We start from the raw sequence: 22,500 nt of genomic DNA, 5'->3' as shown, positions 1-22,500 counted from the left end.
AAAATGGTTGGCTTAAGTTCTCTTCAGAATCGGGATGCTAGGGTTCAAGTGGTTAATGTAAAAAAAAAAGAGAATCCAATCACACATAGATTTGGTGGACCCCCTAGAGTAGCTCTGAGAACCCCCTAGGGGTCCCGGACCCCGTGTTGAAGACCCCTGCCTTAATGGTACTGTAGGTATTCTGACTTGTTGGTCTTTGAAATGGTATTGAAACCACGTGCCACCTCCGTTCCGTATCGCCTGCCACTTCTTTTCACCTGGCAGTTTTGGCTGTCACGATTATGACATTTTACTTGACGACTAGTTGCAATTAACGATTTAATTGCGTTTCTGTCGTTGAAACATTGGAACGTTATGAATAACAATTACATTTCTGTTTGGCTTTTCGGCTTCGTAAACAAAAGGTGCACAGGCCACATTATGACAAATAAATAACCTACATAATTACATAATCTATAAGCTCAAAACGTGTCACATCGTGAGGCGTTTTGAGCTATTTCCACTATTGTTTTATTATGAAAAATGCTCTACATGATTATGACGATTATGCCAAAAAAAAATATTGTGATTATCTCAAATAATTGTGATTTTGCGATTATGTAATAATTGAAACAGGCCTATCTATACCTGCCAGTGAGGAGCTTCACCAGTAGGACGTACTGTAGCGTTGTGTGGATGAGGAAACACCCTGTTCTTTACAGTTTAACACCCCTGTTGACAGATCAGATGCCCTTGACCAACCTGTAAGAGGCGTTGGTGCATCAGCGACAAAGGACGCCCTCCTCCCTGTCCGGGCTTGCCTCCCACAATGACAGCCAATTTGTGGTGAACATAGCGCCAATTGTGTTTGTTGGAATGCCTGGCAAAGCCGGAGGCACTAGTCTCAGTCACAGTGGTGGGCAGGAACTTTACCCTTGGGCCATCTGATATACTAATTATATCGTCGGATGGAAACCTCATTATGTCCAAAAACGGTTACTTTTTTACATTTCAAATTCAAAAATCTATAAGCTCAAAACGCGAGGCGATGCGACACGTAGCTTGTAGCTTGGAGCTTGTAGATCTGCTATTTTTGCTACTTTTGTGTGACACTCAAGGTACTGTACAATAGAAGGGGCAATAGAAAGATGGCGGATTTGAAATCGCTGAAAAATAGGCTTCATTTACGGTCTATAGAAACCAATGGCGTGACGTTGTCCGTATTTTTTTTTACGGTCTATGGTGACACTGGAATGATGAAGTAGGCTGTTCATTGTTAGGGGAAAACATAAGAAGTAAAAAAAATATTGGAGGTTTCTGCCAACAGCAACAATATTCTGTAATTATTTACTATTTTACTGGCCTAAGAAAACTTCCTTTGTTGACCTTTATTCCTACAAATGCACAACTCCAAGAGGAGGTGAGGCCGTTGCTGCTGTGCTGAAGTGTCTCATTGTCACATGTCACAAACACATTGTTTCATGCTGCTTTTAAAAGCCTCCCTGCTTGGCACTCAGCATCAAGGGTTGGATTGAGGGTAAGTCCCTGCGACATACTAGCGACATACTAGCGACATACTAGCGCATAGAGCCTATTGGGTATGGGTACTGCTGTTTCAGGAGCCACGACCAAAAAGGCATGGTCCTTTGTAAGCCCAAGGGATGGATTATGGCACTAAAGCACAGAGGATGAGAGGTTCACTTCCCCCGTAGACTTGGTGCATGGAAGTAATGGAACAGAGAGGTACCAATCCCTGTATAGCCAAACCAGTTCCTATCCCCCTGGCTGGCTGGGAGCATAGATAGAGACGTACTAGTCTTAACAGCTCTGACAGATCAAAAAGCATCAGACACTCTTGTCAAGAAATGCATCCGTTGTTTTTAGCGGCTGTAGTCAAACTGGAGGCATCAAGTAGTTGTGTCAAACCCTGTCTTTCAGAGGAGCTCGCTTCTATTTCTGAGCTTTCGACACAGACAACCAAAATACAATGTGTTCTGTATAATGGCATCCCGGCACTGACACGTTCAAACTTCTAATGTATGTATGTTTGTGTTTTCACTAGTTTGGGCCTTCTAAATTCTCTTTTGAGAAACACAAGTCTTTTTTTTTTATATGATATAGATGAAGGTCTACACATATCTGTGAAATTACGGTAGTCCCATCTTCCTTTGCACGTACTAGCAGGTTACGTTAGAATGTGGATGAGGAGAACAGCATACCAAAGCACCCTGTTCTATATGATGGAAGCCATACTGTATATTGTTTCTGTCCTTGTATCTCTATATTTCAACTTTTTATGTTTTTTTGTAAATTAATCTGCTTCATTATACAAGAGTGTCACAAAAAAAGTGGTGAAAATGGCAGCTTTTCAAGCTCTCAACGCGTTGCGATGTGATGTTTTTGAAATGATAATAAAAAAAGGAATGGTTTTGGCCTAATGAAAATTTCAATTTCAATCAATCATTTCAATCACATAAAAGGTTTCCACCCAACAGTGACGATATAAAGAAAGAGATGCTTTGACTCTTAAAATTGGCCCGTGTGGTGCGGGGCAATGACGAGAACATCACTGACGCTTTCTATCTGTCAAAGCCTTAAAAAAAAAGAATAATAAAGGGAAAAGGGAAAATATTTGAAACAAAGGTCAAAAGTTATTATGAACCTTCTTTTGTTTTAAACCCCAAATAAGCAGACTCGACCCTGTACTGGACATGCTATGCTCGAGGAGGAAGCCGGAAACTATCCTTGCTAACCCCCTTCTCACCTCCTCTCCGTAGGGAGTTAGTGGGACGACTGAGTTGTAGGGGTACGGTCAAATTCATCCTCCCCCGGCAGAATAGACTACGATAGACTTGATTGGTCCTTTGTGCTGGTAGCCATGAGGTTAAAGACAGGGCGCCATGATTTTCAGTGATCCCCCCCCCCCCGCCCCCTAAAACATAATCATCAGGCATTATGGTTATACTAGGAGGAAGATTGTTTTCAAAAAAGTGTACAGAAAGTGTTAAAACTATGTTTTTATGTGGACACGCCTCCAGTTCATTAAGTAGACCTGGTTCTCACCTTAGCACCTCCTCTACCACCTTAGCACCACCCACCTGTCCTAGTCCCTCCTCCTCCTCATGCCCACACCTGTTGTGTTATGATAATGAGGGGGAGGGTATAATTTTACTGTGTCATTAAAGTGCTGTTTTTCTATTGGCACGTTTGACCCTCAAGGTTTCAGCCTCCAGGAAGAAACTCAAAATAGTCAGAGAAGACATAGAACACCATAGAAACACCACCAGGGGGCTTAATGAAGTTCTATCAACCTCATAGACACATGAAAAACAGAAAAAGTGCAAAACCATGGCACCACCTCTTTAAACAATGACGTGCGCGATCGCTCCACTCGCTCCATAGACTAATAGCTCTGAAATAATACTTCAGTATGAGCCTGTACTGATGCCGTTTCTGTCTACTGGATACTGTTATTGCTCTTGTTCTTTTGGGTTGGCTTTTTTGGCCTCTTGGTCCTGGATTTTTCTGTCTTTTGTGTCTGTATTGACACTGGGGGTTGTCTGCATTCATTGCTGTTCTAACGTCCCTTTAAGTTAGTGGTTTTCAACCTTTTTCAAGGTCCATTATTTATTCGGCATTTAAGCCACAGACCACCATTTAATGAGATTATGGGCCCTATTCTGTGTGAGATTTGAACAAACCACTAATTACGGAATTAGGACTAGGCAAGAGGCGTTTCCCCGCAGAATTCGGTATTCTGTGGCACCCCCCTCACCCGCCAAACACCTGAGCTACCCGTTACATTATGCATAGGTGTGGTTTGGCCGTTACAATGATAAAACCAATCACCGTGCCAGAAGCCATTGCCTTTAAGAGAAGACTGCGCTAGCCGTCATCCCCGATCCAATATATGCTCTAGCCTATCTACCTGTCTGCACTGTTGCCTGGTCTGATTATTATAAGCCACATTGGGCTTGTTTTCCTTCTTTATTTTTATTTTATCCAAATACATTTTTATATTAATTTGTAGCCTATTGTGTTCACAATAAGCTTGTCATATTAGTCAGATCCGGAATAGTATATGAAAGCCATTTAAAATATTTATACTATTGGTACACACCGGCTGCTCCCAAATAATTAATTACATCATGTTGCGACAACGCTCCTACATGGTACACAGACAAACAGTAGCACATGGGTATAATAAATTGGACAGTTTTAGGAAAGGTCTATAGCCTATGTACTCACGTTGGCTGTATTGTTCTATTTCCACCATTCTAATGGATTCCAGGGGTGTGTAAACATCTCTGTAGTAGCTCCATAGTTTCCTCTGAAGTGACGCAGTTAAAGTTAACTTACATCCATATTGTCCCCGTTATCTTTCATCATCCACCTTTGTTCAGTAATCCCGAACAGAGCTAAACTTTAAGTTTACATCAATCAAAGCCTCTCAAACCCAGACACATTGCTGCGATGCGTATGTGCGTCGCCTACCTACCCAAAATAACAGACATACAAGCTATCAACGGCGCTGCGTCATGTCTGTCGACAGCTTACAGATCTGTTATTTTGGACAGCATAAACAATGAGGCGCGCGCGCCACGGAGAAGCCTAACACTAAACCAAAAACATTACATTACGTGGTCAACAACATACTAGACATGTAACTTGCTTGGAGCTTTTAATGCAGTGGTTCTCAACCTGTGGGTCAAGACCACAATGGAGCACCCAACGCCTGGCGAGCTTGTAGATCTGCTATTTTCACAATATTTATCTGTGGAACCGAGTCAAACAAAATGGGGGGGGTCCCCAGTTCAAATATGGTTATTTTGGGGGGTCATGCACGTAGCGTTTACGCGGGGATAATAATAATATTGGCTAATATATATAATATAGGCTATAATATAATATTCACCTGCAGCATGGGTTTAACGAGACAGCAGCCAAAATGAAAATCACACTAGATGATCCTATAATCTTATAAAAAATGTAAGTGCTTAAGATTTTAGCCCAAACCCAACGGGACCCGACCCCGCCCGTCGGCACCGGCTGAGCCGGGTCTACGTTTTTTTTACATCCAAATAAATTCACATATTAATTAATTTGTAGCGTAGGCTATTGTGTTCACAATAAGCAACTTGTCATATTAGTCAGATCCCCAAGAGTATATGAAAGCCATTTAAAATAGTTATATATTCTTACACAGCTGATGCCAAATAATTAATCAACAGGGCAGCGCAATGCAAAAGTAGGTCAAATCAATCAGCTGTCTTGTCATGACGCAGCAGCAGATAGCCCCCTTTAAAGTTTAAACCATAACATGACATCTTCAGACTATTGAGCTTTCTTCATGTCTTTTTCACCTCAAAGTAAATGTTGGATTATTTCTTCATATGAGAGCACAGGCAGCGGGCAGTAGAAGGTAACATTGGATGTGATTTCTCCATCGCAAAAATGATTACGGTTATTCTATGAAACATATATTTCATAGAATAACCATAATCATTTTTAAAATGGTTATGGGGCAGTGCATATATTTATATAGCCCTATTTGCTCCAAGCTGTTTTTTAAATAAAATATAGACTGTTGGAATAGGGTAGAATGACTCCTGTTCTTAACGAATTACCAAGATTTAATGAGAAATAAGGCTTCTTTAGAAAAATTACTGACGGGCTGGGCTGGGCCTAATTTGTCAATTATTAGTCGAGCGGGGCTGAAATATTTAGGGGATATGAAAGCTCTAGTTAGTAGTTTGAAGTGCTCATGTGGCTAGTTGCTTCTTTTTGTTTTCATAGACCTGCGGTTGCTTATTTCTCGCCAAGGCTGGCAACACGGCTCATGGTCCAACGCACAAAGCCATTGTAGTGTCTGTGTGCACTTGGCGGGTGCTTTTAGAAACCGGCGGGTGGTATTAGATTCCACTATCCCCCCCCGAAACCCGTACCCATGTGTGTCTGTAGAATGGCAATGTGGGGGATATAGCAACAACACGCCCACGGGTACACCTCCACGCGCAAATAACGGCGTCGGCATAATGGTGACGGGTAGAGCAGGTGCTAGAATAACCTATTGGGGCGGCGCAGCTCCATTATCCGGATTTAACGTGGTTTAGAGGGGGGGAAAAGTGCTGGAGAATAGGGCGGTTAGACTCTCAGGCCCAAAACTTTAAATATTTCTTCTACATTCTCTAATTGTGTAGCCTTCTTATAAATTAAGTAATGTAGATGTTTAACAATAATTTAACTCTTGCGTAAAATGAAACCAATTAAAGATCTATCTATAGTCTATATGTCTATAAGGCTGGTTACCAACTCTCCATCATTTAGCTGGGGACCACCTGGAACCCTCTCAAGGACCAGTGGTGGTCCCCAGACCACTGGTTGCGAACCCCTGCTTTAAGTCATGACAGGACTGTTCTGGTACTGTTTTCTACTGTTATTAGTATTTTTTTAATCTCCACTGATAGTATAGTGCAGATACTTGATCCTGTTGTATATTCCTGTATATTGTTGATACTGTGTTGATATTGTTTCCTTATACCCTTGCATCAGTGAGCTTCATTCTACCATAACTTTTTTAGTTATCTTATTTGTGGCGTATTTGTGTGACGCTGTATGATCAAGTAGGGCGTTAATTTAGGAAAAAACTAAGAGTTAGAATATGGAGATAAGAGGTTTTTGCCCCGATAGCAGCGATATATGCCCTGCATCAAGCTGATGGGCTGCCTCTAGCAACTGAAATGCCCTGCGGGATCAACAAAGGTTGATCCCCAGATCTATCTATCTGTCTATCTGTCCGACATGAGGCATTGTAGCCATGTTTTATCTATTTCAGTCTATATCCCACTGACGTTGAGTGCACAATCCCCCTTTTGTAATGCATTTGATATATTGAATCATACCTGATTGGTCATGTGTCCCTTTTGTCTGATGTCAACAGCTGCAATGCATTGTGTGATCATGTTGTTTGTATATCATGGGTCGGGTGTCTCTTTGTGTTCACTTCAATCTGAGGAAGGCCGAGAGCCCGGAACGTCACAGCAGCACTCAACAAAAAGATTCGTACAACCACAGTGTGCGAGTGTTCTCTTTCAGTTATAGTTTTTTTTTTCGCTTAGCACCTGCCCAATTTTGGGTGTGGATGTGCATGTCTCTCTTCCCTTTATATTGAACTTCTACTCTATCATCACCTGCCATCAGGGTGCCCTCAAGCAAGGCACTTATAACCTCCATTTGCTCCAAGAGCGCTGCTCGGTTGCCAGAGGTAGACAACTGTGACTGTACTGGGCCCGTCCCGGGAGGGGATGTGTGTAATGTTATGCATGTAGGGCAGCACTATAGTGGTAACAGCATGATAAAAACCCTCCCTGCAACGCTGAACAAAGAGTGCCAGGCGTTCTTTGTTTGACGTGCTTTCATCAGGTGCCCTTTCAAAGGTGTAAACATCCTGACAGCAAATATGTCATCAATTGAAAAACATGCCAAACCATATCCATGTTCTGATCAATGACTCCATTTCTGATTTTATCTCGAATGATAATTGTCCTTTAACGACTTGAACCCTAGCATCCCGATGTGGGGAGCTCACAATGCGTCACATTGAGAGTGTTGATATGCTATATTCAGCGAAGAGATTTGGTGTATGTGGGCCAAGGATAGAGCCCTGGGGGGGGGGGGGCAGTCAATAAATATAGGGTACTGTTACTGTACTGTATAGACCCCACGTCCCTGCTCATGCATCCACAGGAGTTACAGTTTTAGCTTTTTACCCCCTTTCTCCCCAATTTAGTCGCCAATGAATTCCTCCCCACACACATTTATGTGTGTTATTACTACTGTTGTATCCCACTGACTCACCTGCCAGTGAGGAGCCCCCACCGGGAGGACGTAGAGCTTTCGTACTACTCCTCCCCTCCACCCAACACTCCCTGCTGACAGGTGCCGCCCTCAGCCGGTAGGAATACGTGCAGTGACAAATATCACCCTCCCCGCCCGGCTTCCCTCCTCCAAGCACGGGCGGGGAGACTCAATGGAGACTCGTTGAGTCTCCTGCCGGTCATCAAATTATTGGCTTAGGAATGCGGCAAAAAACTAAAAGATCTCCATGAATTCAATGCTCCATGGGGTGTGTAATTGATAGAAAATAAGTAATTTTTTGGGTGAACTATCCCTTTTGCCTGTCCATGTACAGTAGCTATGCAGATTTTGGCACGGACATGAGCTGGTGTCTTAGGTGCCGGATGGGCAAGAAGGGCCTGAATGTCCCCCCACTATTGGAGGGACACTATTGTGATCGACTGATCTATTTATTTATTTATTTGTGACCGGCGCTGGTCTAGCACCCCACCTGCCCATCGTGTTGCGCTGCGTCGTTGTGTATTGGCTGCATGCTTTCCTCTCACTTAAATGACCATTCTGTGGCTACGTGCAGTTGCTCTCTCAACTCATCAACTAGGTGTCAGACAAGCTTATGCACAACATGCTGGCTGTAGGTGTGAAAGAAGAATCACAAAGTGCATCAAACTATACCTCCGTGGAATCAAAGTGGCATGTGTGATCATGGATTAAGATACTTATTCATTGAGGTGAATGTCTCTTATAGTAGGCTGCTACAGCTGACATCTCGTCTGTACTGTGGTAGAACAGCATTTTAGGTTTGCCGGGTTCATAAAATAATGGGTGCCATCCGACGGTCCGGGTGCGTCTTTCTTTTTCATTTTTTTTATGTCGGCTCCACTCGTATCTCGGAACCAATATCAGGGGTCCATTAGGGTTTGGGTCCGTCATTTTGAACCTGTGAAGAGCTAATAAAATGTTATTTTGTCCAATCTTTATGGTGGAGTATGTCAATACGATATAACTTATACAATTGGGGTGGTTGTATTTTGTCTCCCTGCTCTTCTATCGAGACATTTAGATCGTGTCAAAGGTCAAATTTCAGCACTTGTGCAGGCAATCGGGTTCAAATCCGGGGTTGAAGAGGAAAGTTTGTGCAGCTTTAACAGCAGGATACTCCAAACATGTTAACGTTGCCTAACCTAGGCTAGGCAAAATGACATCATAAGAACTTCGGTAGGGCCTTTCTCCGAGACAAATCATGTCAAAAGCATGTCAGAGATCAATGAAAATAAACAGCAGAGATCCAGGCGGAATGGGCGGGACCTAGCATTCAGAACTCAGTCTGTAGTTCTGAGGCAGTATAAACACTTTAGTTCTCGCTGAACTTTCTTCGGTTTGGCAAGCCCTTCCGAAGCTGAAAGAAGTTTGACGTTGTGCTGCAGCCTCAACTGCTCCCGCCTGAGCACTCATCATAGCCATCTGAGCAGCCATCAGCTAGGTGAAGCTGAAAAGACAGAGTTTTCCCCATGTGACTAAAAATGTTAATAAATAAATAAAAGATGGACACATTCCCACCTGAGAGCTGCTTAGTGCAACTACACCCTTCGGCTTCTGGCTGCGTAGCAGATAAATGGAGGACAGGAAAGACTATAAAGTTATATCCTCTCATCTCTAGTCTCTCAATGCCAGACGCATTGTCTCCCACTGTTTTAAAATGCTTCTGCCAACCCGCTCGGAAGCTCTAAAAAAATAAGTAGAAAATTAAGCGGACGCTATTTAATTTCCCCACTTCCGTTTTGCTGCCTGTGCAGCCGCGTTAAATAACTCCTAGACTAGAAAACAAATTAGTTTAAGCCTGTTTAACAAGAAATGGAAATTCAAAAATATATTTTTAAATATTATTATATTTTCAAATACATTTTCATGAATACTGCATCGTAATTGGTCGAATAGAATATTCCCAGAAGACCAGATTACATTGTCTTCTTAACTTTTACAATTAAGTACAATTACAGTCTATGCAGCATTCGAAGATTGTGGAAGAGATAGGCTTGCTTTAGAGACTATTTCACGTCTAATACCACTCTAGTCTACACCCTAATTATGCCCTACCTTGTTCACAGAGTTCTTTCTCTCCCTCTCTCTCCAAACTTCTTTCAGTTTCAGGGCTCAGTTCACTTTTCAGTTAATTCAGGAATGGCTCATCTTCAAAATCTTATCTTTTTCCACATGAACCCTTACATCACTATTCTAGTTGTGAGCTTGTAGATCAGCTATTTTCTGCGAAGATATTTGGTGTATAGAGGGGGGGAAAGGAGGCGAAACAATCGAGTAGAGGTCCCTAAGGTTTAAATGGTTGAAAATAGTTGTCCATAAACAAGGTCTCTTGTAGCTAGGAAGATGTATTGTGAGCCTATAGAACAAGGGCCTTCAACGTTTTTCAGCCCAAGGACCCCCTAGCTGAGAGAGAGATGAAGCAGGGACCCCCCCCCCACTACATATTATACTATATAGTGTTGCAGATTAAACCTTTTCATAGATTTCACAGATAGCTTCATAGGCTTGTTTGACAGCACTATCATCAGTGTATGTTGGATTCATGTTAAAGTGTATTTTCAGACATAACTCTGAGAGCCCCCAAGGGGTCGCGGACACCCTGTTGAAGACCCCTGCTATAGAACATATTGCTATTATGAGAACTGCAGTTTATACCAGGCCAATGCCCGTTGGGAAAGCATGCCACTTGGTGATGCAATACCCGTTGTCATAGTACCCGCTGTACCTGTTGACAGAGTACCCATCATACTTGGAGGCCAGGACGTCAGGACTATGATGTCATATTGATGACATCCGGGATCTCCATATATGGGTATCAAAGGGACACAGACAGACTATACACATATTGGCATAAAGGGTGACACAGACATACACAAACAGATAGATTATGGAGAATTGTGGATTTATTCCAGACAACTGCCAATCGGACGACTCCCCACTTGGCACATCACTCCCTCGGGTCCTCTGCGATAGGCACGCCAAGTTTAAAGTCGATCGGTCGGACGGTTCTCGAGATATGCGGTGGACTCACTCACTCACTCACTCGCTCGCTCACTCACTCACTCGCTCACTCACTCACTCACTCAGTCACTCACTCACTCACTCACGGAGGTTCCTTGCATTTATAGATTGCATTGAATCTAAAGTGAATTGGCACCAATTTGGATCAGTTATCTGGTCCATTCTTCCTCCTCCTCTTCCCTCTCGCTCTATCTCAGGCAGCTGTAGCTGCCTGTAGGGAGGGAGGGAGGGATGGTGATGATGTGGAGGGGAGGAGGAGGAGGAGAAGGAGGAAGGGGGAGGTGCCAGGGCTTCCTGCGGGGGTTGCCTGTGTGAACGTTCCCTGAATGACAATGCTGCGCATCAGGGCCAGAGCACGACTCTTCAGTAACACGCACACACACGCACGCACCTGCGTGCTCTGGGAAAGAGCATATACCTGCACGGGCGTGCAGAAGCTGAATAGAGCCATGCCAGCGTGTACACACTACAGTGTTAAGATTGTAAGATATCTGTTAGCCATCAACCTTTGCTTTTTACGTCATTCCTTTTCAATTATGTGATGGGGTAGCTTGTCATCTCTCGCATCTCACTGCCGCGTGGATTCCGGCGATCGCGCAAGATCGCACAAAGCGCCCCTTCCCGACACTTATGCTCTCTCTCACTCTATTTCTCGCTCTCTCTCTCTCTCCCCCCCTCCTTTCTCTCCCCCCCTTTCTCTCTCTCTCTCTTGCACACACACACAGAGTCAGCTGGAACCGGCTTTTATCATATCGATAACGTAGCTACCCGTGAGTAGCCTGTAAACTCCGGGAATTAGACTAGATGATGAGAAGAGAAGGGGAGCACGCAGCAGGCCTATGACGTTGACAGTAGATGCTTTAATATTCTGTATAGGTGTATAAGGTGGGAGGGGGCTGGAAAAGGAAAGAAATGGCTGAAGTGAATAAATAGTCCTCTCATAGAGTTTCAGAAATGAATTAGTCAGGCCAGTGATCCAAAACCAACGATACTTAATCTATTATTTCCAAAAGGAAAAGGCTTTCATTGGTACAGGAAAGTCCAGTTCATGTTTCAGCACCTTGGACAGCCCAAGAGGCTCTGTGTTGTTTCAGAACCATGGACAGCGTTGTGAGCTTGTAGATCTGCTATTTTCAACAGATTTTTATACATTTGAAAACTTGAAATGGGACATTCTGTATAATGAGTATTTTAACTTTTGGTACTTTAAGTACATTTTGATGCCAATACTTTTGTACTTTTACTCAAGTACTTTTTGAATTCCGGACTTTTACTATTTCTATATTGCAGTATTGATACTTTTGCTTAAGTAATTTATTTGAGTACTTTTTCCACCACTGCTGAAATGTACAGTAAAGGCTAGGTTATGTTTCAGCACTTTGGACAGCGCCAGAGGCTCTGAAAAGCGGCTTTGTGTTGTTTCAGAACCACGGACAGCGTCAGGTATATTTCTGAGACCTTTCACATGGGTCATTCTTATACCTGATTACCTGAACAAACGCGTTCTGTTCTTCACTTTTTTGACTTTTATTTCGGACAGTGGTGGAAAAAGTACTTTTTTTTACTTAAGTAAAAGTATCAATACTGCAATGTAGAAATACTCTGTTACAAGTAAAAGTCAACATTTACTTGAGAGTAAAAGTACAAAAGTATTGGCACAATATACTTAAAGTACCAAAAGTACTCATTATGCAGAATGTCCCGTTTCACAAGGTATCATATGTATAAAATGTATTAAAATCTTTTGAAAATAGCAGATCGAGGCGTTGTGAGCTTGTAGATCGGTTATTTTCAAATAGCTTAAATTAGGGCTGAAGGGGTTAATGTATGTTTTGTAATAATAATTCAAATCTACAAGGTAACTATAACTAAAGTTTTCAAATAATTGTAGTGGAGTAAAAGTATAATATTTGCCTCTGAGATGAGTATAAAAAATTGCTAGAAAATTGGAAATACTCAACTAAAGTAAAAGTACCTCAAAATTGAACTTAAGTACAGTACTTGAGTAAATGTAATGAGTTACTTTACACCACTAGTTTTGGGCATGTGACAGCTGGATGGGTTTAGCTGTATTGAACAAACAGCTTGCCGAACATCGGCTAGTTAATAGCACGCTGCCTCCGAAAGCTCGTCAAATGCACTATAGCCAGACAGACGGTTTGGAGGAAAGAAAAACAGAGGAGAGAAAAACTACTTTTAACTCGATTTCAAACAAACAGCGTTTCCTCGAAACCAAGGCCAGTGACCGTTAATACGATGTTATTTCAACTTAATTTGGTGGCTTTCTCTATCTTATGGGATAACACAGGATCTTCCCTGAAACTGGATGAATTTTAGTGATTTGCCATATTTTTTAGTGGTTTGCGTACGCACGCACGCACGCATGCAGACACACCCTAGGTGCGCCACCGAAACCGCAACGCGTCGCGTTGTAACCACAATTATCCAAAATGAAATTAGAATCCCATACCAGCATAAACATGCCCGTGCAAATTGTATGGCAAAGGCTTCATGCTTTGCCGGGTGGCGTTATACCGGCCTATAGGCTACTAAACCGCAAAAATCGTCTAATTATTGTCTCCGCCAGGTCGAAGGCGTGACAGAGACTATGTTTTGTACCCTGTCTGTCCGTCCGTCCGTGTGTGTGTGTGTGTGTGTGTATCCGTGTGTCTGTGACCAGCTAATCTCCGGCACCGTTGGGCCGATGGCAGCGAAACTGTGCACGCACACTCCCTGGATGCCAGAGCAGAACCTCTGCCCCAAATTTTTCAGATCGGCCTGTTATATCGCCACCAGGAGGTCGATTTTTGCAAAACAATTTCTTGCGTATTACTACACAGATTTTGTCCAAAAATCAAGCTAATCAATACACAGTATCTCTATAGTCATTAAACTAAACGGATCATTCCGATTTTTCATATTCCATCCAGATTGGCTAAGATTGGCTTCCAAAGTTTGCAGGAGTGCTCCGCTTTGAACAAAATGCCTCAAATCATGAATGCAGCGTGCGAAATTTTGCATATACATTCCCACTATGGAAGAAATGCCACTTTAATTTTTTCAAATCAGCCTCATGGTGGTGCTATAACATATTCATGTTTTTACCTATAACTGCACCGATCTGCGTAAAACTTTGTATACACACTCCCTAGAGGCCAAGGAAAAACCTATGCCCTGCATTTTTCACATCTGCCTTTCATAGCACCACCAGGAGGCCGACTTATGTAAAATACATTTCACGCAAATCGGTAAACATGATCTCATAGTCATGTGATCAAGACGAATCTGTTAGATTTTTCATATTCCATCCTGATTGGCTAAGATTGACATCTAAAGTTTGCAGGAGGATGTTAGGAACAAATGCCACCCTTTTAAAATTTCCCTAGCTCCACCAGATTTTTGCAAAACCATTTATTACTCCCACAAATGTTGTCCAAACATCACGCAGAATCGGTACACATTATCTCTAATAGTCAAGTGATCAAGACGGTTCCATCCAATTTTTCATATTCCATCCTGATTGGCAAATTCCAAACATTGCTGGCCCACAATAACCTACCTGACCTGGCGGAGACCTGTGCTCCGAGGAGCACTTTTTCTAGTTGGACTGTCACTGTGTGTTGGTGCTTGTGTGACACTTGGCGACGTGCACGAGAGAGAGCGCCGTGAGCAACATCATCATCATCTTCTTCTTCCTTATGAAGGAGTTGGGGAAAGAGAGGGGGGGGGGGTCATGCGCTGCAAGGCTTGGCCACAGATTTGAGCGCGGCGCTCGGGTAGCGTCGTCGTCAAATTGATCAGATGTTTCACTGCGTGGCTCAACGACATGCAGCTGATTGCAAACAGAGGCTAGAAGCGCTTTCACTTCCGTGGGCTTTTTTTTGTGTTTCCACCACGGCTCATATTATCTGATCTCCAAGACGATACAAGCTCCAATCCGGACCGATAGCGCATTCACGTTCACGTCCCTCGAGGGGCGAGAGAGAAAGAGAGAGAGAGAGAGAGAGAGAGAGGGGGAGAAAATAATAATACGAGAGGCGAGAGAGAGAGAGATTTGGGGGAGATTTAATTGGACTGGCTCTGCGGGGCTTGGAGGCTTCTTTTAACGTTTTTTTAAGGGGGGGATCAGAGAGCCTCGGGGGCGATATGCTTCTTCTGGGCGGGGATGGTGCACGGTCTGTGTTGGGTTGCGCCCTGCCTGGTGGCAGAGGAGGAGAAGGAGGAGACGCGATCAGCAGCTAGTGGTGCCACGATCCAGCCGATCCACACGATCCACCTGATCCACACGATCCACCCGCGCCCCTCGTCGTTTTTTCAGACCCACAACAATTGATGATGATGTCGCTTCCTCACCCAGTGGTGCTTATATCATCATGCTCCTCGGGATCTTCTTCTTCTTACCCGTCCGGGATTCATCTTCATCTTCTCCTCCTACCAACACCTTGGATTATAGATGATCATTATTGTGGACAGTGATTTTTTTTGGGGGGTTGTTGTTGGTTCCATCAATTCTGTTTTTTTTTTGGTCAGAGAAAGACAGAGATATTATAGATTTTGAAGGACCGGTGTGTTTTTTTTCCTCTTTTCTTTCCCGTCTCCAAACGCGCGCTCACGCCCAAAGATCAGTGACCGCCGCCGCCTTGGTTGAGGGTTGAACATCGATACCCGCACCGTCCATCATCATCACCCCAAAAATATCAACAAATGTCACCCAGCTCCGCGGCCGGGGAAGCCCCTTCGTTGGCGTTCTGCGTGTAACCCAAGAGCGTGGTGGTGCTGGTGCTGGTGCTGGTGGTGCCAGAGAGAGAGAGAGAGAGAAACGGCGGAATATCGGCCGTTTATACCACTTCAAACATTATTGCGGATGTGGCACATCAAATTTAATTAATTATTAAACAATCTCAAATTTTTCTATTTTCTAAAAATAGAAATAGAGAGAAGAATCTATTTTTATCTCGCGAAAAAAAGGTGGACCTATAGGGGGAAAAAACACAACAACTGCAGACCCTGTTATAAGATGCACTAAGGCTGTGGGAAAAAAAAGACGCAGTGTCGAGTGTATAACCTACTTAGTGTGGAAATGATTGCAATATTTATTTAGCCCTCTGATTGACGAAGCTCTCATCTCTGCATTCTGCTTGCATATGTGTCAGGGTGGGAAACGATCGATCTGTTTGCTTATTGAAATGCAAGAAGAACCCGTTTACACTTTGAGAGGATTTTCCTGACCAAAAAAAAAAGAAAAGGATACCTTTCTTTTCCAACAAGACTAAACCCACTGACTGCTTTACCTATAACAACACCGTTTTTTATCGACTTATTTATTTCGTGTAACCAGTATAGACTTTTCCTATACAGTGAACTGATTTTTTTTCCTCTCTCTCCAGAAATTACATAAACACCCAGCTCTCTCTGCCATTCTCATTCCAAACACACCGTTCGCTTTTTCCTTTCCTTTTTCCACCCCCTCCCTCTCCTCTCCTCTCCTCTCCTCTCCTCTCCTCTCCTCTCCTCCGCCTCCTCCCCCTCCCACACCAATGGAGGTATCTTCTTGGCGTTAAGGACCTGCGAGATTGAGAGCGAGAGAGAGCGAGAGAGAGAGAGCACGAGACAGACAGACAGACAGACAGAGAGACACAGACAGACAGAGAGACAGACAGACAGGAACAGAGACAGTGCCAGTGAAGCTTCCACCATTCTGCATGTGTCTTTAGAGCCGGTGCTATGCTGATGGGGCGGTGGAATGTGGACGTGTCGCACTGAGAACCCCCCCCGGCTCCTTCCTAACCACTGGCGTTTGGTGTCTACAGAATGGCGCGCTTCGGAGACGAGCAACCCAACAGGTACGGAGGCGGAGGAGGCGGAGGAGGAGGAGGAGGAGGAGGTGGTGGTGGCGGTGGTGGCGGGGGTGCCGGCGGACAAGGGGGGCCCGGCGGCCGCGGCGGCAGCAGGCAGGGAGGGCCCCCCGGCCCTCAGCGGATGTACAAGCAGTCGATGGCCCAGAGAGCGCGGACCATGGCCCTGTACAACCCCATACCCGTCCGGCAGAGCTGCCTAACGGTCAACCGCTCCCTCTTCCTCTTCAGCGAAGACAACTTTCTGAGGAAGTTTGCCAAAAAGATCACCGAATGGCCATATCCTTTGATGTTCTGTGTTGTTGTTGCCATATATAAGCTAAATGCTGTTCAAACTATACTATATATATACTGTATACTGTATACTGACTGGACCTTTTGGTCCTGTGTGTGTGTGTGTGTGTGTGTGTGTGTGTGTGTGTGTGTGTGTGTGTGTGTGTGTGTGTGTGTGTGTGTGTGTGTGTGTGTGTGTGTGTGTGCGTGCGTGCGTGCGTGCGTGCGTGCGTGCGTGCGTGCGTGCGTGCGTGCGTGCGTGCGTGCGTGCGTGCGTGCGTGTGTGTGTGCGTGCGTGCGTGGCTTGTTTAGAATAGCCTGCTTCACCTTTATACTGCTGTTTTATGTACAGTGAAATGTTAAGGGTGAGTTTAACTCAGAGAGTGTACACTTGGTCACATTTGGACACTCTGTGAGTTCAATGAACACTGTGGATTTTACTGTGTGTCATTGCTGGTGGTGTCTGGCCTCCATCAATGGTTTCTGATATTGATGATGATGATGATGATGATGATGATGATGATGATGATGATGATGATGATGCTGGTGATGCTGGGCATGATGCTTGGGATTATGGTCACGTACATTTTTGATATAGATGATGATGCTCTCCACACACACACACACACACACACACACACACACACACACACACACACACACACACACACACACACACACACACACACACACACACACACACACACACACACACACACACACACATTACAATGCATGCATGCAATATTTATCTGGAACCACAGTTTCTGAGCTCTGTGTGTGTGTGTGTGTGTGTGTGTGTGTGTGTGTGTGTGTGTGTGTGTGTGTGTGTGTGTGTGTGTGTGTGTGTGTGTGTGTGTGTGTGTGTGTGTGTGTGTGTGTGTGTGTTTTAGTGTTTGTGTTTGTGTGTGTGTGTGTGTGTGTGTGTGTGTGTGTGTGTGTGTGCGCTTGTGTGTGTGTGTGTGTGTGTGTGTGTGTGTGCGCGCGTGCGCGTACATGCATGCGTGAGTACATGCGTGCGTGTGTGTGAGTGAGTGTGTTTGTGCGAGCGCATTAACACTAGGCTGGGCATAGTGTTTGTGTTTTTGTGTGTGTGTGTGTGTGTGTGTGTGTGTGTGTGTGTGTGTGTGTGTGTGTGTGTGTGTGTGTGTGTGTGAGGGTGGGGGGGGTTGTAGTCAGAGCTGAGTGCTGATGTCAGCATTATGAAGGCTTAAGCACCATGCAACCAGAGGGAGAGCGAAGATAGAGGAAATGACTCTCTCTACCTCTCTCTCTCTCTCTCGCTCTCTCCACCCCCACCCCCCTCTAATTACTACTGACCATATATGGACAGCCTGTGGCTTTGCCTATAGCTATGGAAAGAGCTGTAATAGACAGGAGGACATGTCCATCCATCCATCCACTTCCATTGTAACCTGGGCTTCTCTATCCTTCTGTATTTCAGCTGTCTTATTCTGGCAGTTTTCTCAGCGGATTGAACCTTGCCGTCTTAAAGGGATAGTTCACCCAAAAAATTACTTATTTTCTATCGATTACACTCCCCATGAATTCATGAAGATTTTTTGGTTTTTGTCGCATTCCTAAGCCAATAATTTGATGACCGGCGGAAAGATGCTAATGTCTCTGGTAGGAGACTCAAAGTTGACAGACACTTTGAGTCTCCTACCGGAGCCGCCGCGGTCATCAAATGATTGTCTTGGAATGCGACAAAAACTAAAAGATCTCCTTGAATTCAAGTCTCCATGAGGTGTGTAATCGATAGAAAAAAGGTCATTTTGGGGGTGAACTATCCCTTTAACATATTTCACAGGTTCTGGATGTGTTTCCATAATATACACTACGGCTTGGTTCTCAGAGCCTAATATGGGCCCTGTCAGGAGGAGGTGGTACTGTACAAACCCTGAGTTCTGCCAACCCAGAACTCAGAACTTTTATTTTCAAATGTTTTCTTTTTTTTATATAGCTAAAATAGCTTTAGCTTATAGATCAGTTATTTTCACCTTGCCACTGAGGTTTACAGTGTGTGCTATATATTGTGGTTCCAGAGATGAACATTGTATCAAATGGGCGCTCGTGGCCTAATGTATATCGTTGCTGTCGGGCAGAAACCTCTTATCTCCATATTTTAACTTTTTGTGTTTTTTCGTAAATTAACGCCCTACTTGATCAATCATCCAATCCAATCCACTTTATTTATAGAGCACATTTAAAACAACAGTGTTGAACCAAAGTGCTGTACACTCAGTAACAAAAAAATACTAAAATACCGAGAGCAAAACAATACACAATAAACAGGACACCATATAGACTCAATGCCTAGTGGAAACAGCAACTCTCTGTCTGAATTTTCGAACGCCAAGGAGTACAAGTGAGTGTTCAAACGTGATTTAAACACAGGCAGGGTTTGAGACGCTGTAACATGGGGTGGAAGCTCGTTCCACAGTTTGGGCGCTACGGCGGAAAACAATCTATCTCCCCGGGTCTTCAGCTTTGTTATACCTCTAGACCCTTGTAGAGTTATTGGGAGGGAGAAGCTCCGATATGTACAATGGTGCCAACCCATTTAAAGACTTAAAAACAAACATTAAAATCTTAAACTTAATCCTGTAGCGAACAGGGAGCCAGTGTAGGGAGGCAAGAATCAGGGAGATGTGATCATACTTCCGTGCCCCTGTTAAGAGGCGAGCGGACGCGTTTTGGACTAACTGTAGTCGTGACAAGCAGGCTTGGCTAACGCCAACATAAAGTGCATTACAGTAGCCGAGTCGGGTTGAGATAAAAGCATGGATAAGACGTTCAAAATCAGAAAGGGTTACAGCAGACATGACTTTGACTAAAAGCCTCAGCTGATAAAAGCTGAATTTAACAACAGAGTTAATCTGTTTGTCAAGCTTAAAATCATATACTACAGCGCCACACAAAAGTATCAAAAGATCCTCAAGCTTTTGAGCTTGTCGATCTGCTACTTTTGCTATACTTTTGAATTTGAATCCTGAAAAATAACAGTTTTGGACATATGAGGTTTACACCCGACAGAGACAATATCAAATTGGGTCCTTGAAATGAAAGAAGTTGAGAAACATTATGCTACAGCATGTTGACAAAGTTACACAGAACATGTATTGGACCATATAATGTCTTAGCTTGGTGACATGTAGCTTTTGGCTGGTGTTTTTTGGTCTTTGGGTCCCTCAATGTGTTTTTATAGTAATTGTCTTGAATGAGTTCTGAAAATGTGTGGTAATTCGATACACATTTGTGGATATGGATTCAAGGCGGGTGATGGTGTGTGCGGTGCGTGCGTGCATGTATGTGTGTGTATGTGTGTGTGGGGAGGCATGCCTTGCATAATGTGTTTATGCATTCATTTCAAATTTCCACATGATCAATAACCTAATGATCACTATAGTATCACACCACCATAGAAATGGAGGTGGAATAGAGAACAATTCGGTAAGACTATATTAAGGCATTATAATTCATTATAAACGCTCGTACATCTGCTATTTTTGAAAATATTCTTTTTTTTGTTGAAAGAATGAAGTACTGGTTTAGAAGGCATTTGTAGAATCGGCCTCAGGTCTCTTAATGGGTTAGCAGTGCACACGTGTGTGTGTGTGTGTGTGTGTGTGTGTCGTCGTCGTCCCCCCCATCTCCCCCAGTGGTCCCTGTTTCTACCCCGAGACATTAAGAGCCACCAGCAGGGGTTAGCCAACCAAGGGCATGGCACATCAAAGCCCAGGCAACACACGCACCGCACATTACACTATACACCCCAAGGGCCAAGCCTGTGTGTGTGTGTGTGTGTGTGTGTGTGTGTGTGTGTGTGTGCGTGTGCGTGTGCGTGTGCGTGTGTGTGTGTGTGTGTGTGAGTCTAATTACTGTGGTAGCCTAAATGCCATGCACCCCGCCAGCGCTACATACTGTATTGCAGGTTGATGGTTGTTGTCGCTGCTGTTAGCCTACAGCGCAGGACGCTGGGAGAATGCTACGCTAAGCTCTAGCCTTGTTGTGTTGAAATACATTATTATTATTGATTGATTGATTGATTTAATTCTGTATTAATAGTTTGCAAAAAGTGCAGAGGTACAGTTATACAATAATGCTAAAAGGATAACACAAAAAGCCCGAGGGTGGTTTTGAAGGAGGGTAGGGAGTCGCACTTTTTGATGGTTGGTGGTAGGGCATTCCACATTTTGGTGGCATAACAGTAGAATGAATGCAGTGGTTCTCAAAGTGTGGTCCGGGGGTCCCCCAGGGGTCCTTGTTGAGGTGGTTCCGGCTGAATTACATTGTGCTGCTTTAACAACACAAATCTTGTATGGAGGTCAGTGGCCAAATACATATTGATTTGTGAGTCCTTGAAATGTTTGAGAACCACTTGGTTTAGTAGAGCAAGTGGGGTCCGGGGACCCCCAGGGGTCCTTGAGGGAGTTCCAGGGGGTCCCCAGCTAAATGATAGATAGTTAGGAACCAAATGGACCCTTATGGGTCTGTAACTCAGAGAGTTAGGGTCCAATTGGTTCCATTTGTACACTCTCAGAGTTCAATTAACATTGATTTTACAGTATAAATTGGGGTCCCAGAGATAGAAATGCCATTAAATGGGGGTGTATGCATGTCAAACTGGGGGCCTTGAAATTAAAATGGTTGAGAATCACCGCTTGAGCCGTACAAATCTTCTCTTATGGGGGTCCCTGGCATATCTTTTCAAATGGGGTGGGGGGGGTCCGCGGGCTAACAAGTGTCAATTTGGGGGTCCTTGATGTGAAAAAGTTTGAGAACCACTGCTTTAGTAGAGTATGTACTTTCAGCAACTTCCAGGGCTGAACCAGTGAATGGCTAAAATGACTAATGTCTGCAGACATGGTGATGTAACTGATATGTTTCAAAGTGACAATCATGTCACCATACAGTAGGAGTTCAACTTGAAGGCTTTAATTCCACAATGAGAAAATTCCATTTTGTGTTCACTTGAAGAAAATGATTTGAATGAAATGATGTCATGATGAGTTACTTACTGTATTGCACTGATGTAGTATGAATCTTTATAAGGTCTTTGGAAAAGCTGGCAGAATAGATGCGTGATCATGCTATACAGCGTCACACGAAAGCATCAAAAGTGGCAGATGTCATGATGAGATTATTAAGATATATGAATCTTTATAAGGTCTTTAGAAAGGCTGGCAGAATAGCTATACTCGATAGCTATACTCGAAACGCGCCGCAAAGCGACGCGTTTTGAGCTTGCAGATCTGCATTTTCTATATTTTTCATAGAAAATAAAAAAAATAGCAGATGTGCAAGCTTGTAGATCTACTATTTTTTAATAGACAACATATAAATGGAAGAGGTGGTTAAAATGATTGTGATGCTACATTAACTATACTTTTGCTGGGGACAAGTACTCCCCTGGGGGTCCCCGGACCCCACTTTGAGAGCCACGGACTGCATTTTATCCCGCCTCTCTCTCTCC

The 22,500-nt window shown here is 43.8% G+C and overlaps 1 protein-coding gene across 1 annotated transcript in view; it reads left to right on the top strand.

Annotated features, from left to right (window-relative positions):
* cacna1ab (calcium channel, voltage-dependent, P/Q type, alpha 1A subunit, b) overlaps window positions 1-22,500 on the top strand; it is a gene marked incomplete at its 3' end in the record, with an annotated part of 276,793 nt that overhangs the window by 55,385 nt on the left and 198,908 nt on the right. Inside the window, exon 2 of the mRNA XM_080443643.1 lies at window positions 16,707-17,030. Within this exon, the coding sequence (XP_080299769.1) occupies window positions 16,707-17,030 (324 nt within the window). The remainder of the gene's footprint in view (window positions 1-16,706; window positions 17,031-22,500) is intronic.

This window comes from Gymnoscopelus braueri (genome assembly GCF_963280865.1).
Source record: "Gymnoscopelus braueri genome assembly, chromosome: 2".
In the NCBI taxonomy this organism is placed as follows: domain Eukaryota; kingdom Metazoa; phylum Chordata; class Actinopteri; order Myctophiformes; family Myctophidae; genus Gymnoscopelus; species Gymnoscopelus braueri.
The sequence above is the reverse complement of the archived record's forward strand: the minus strand, read 5'-3'. Positions and strand labels throughout refer to the sequence as shown.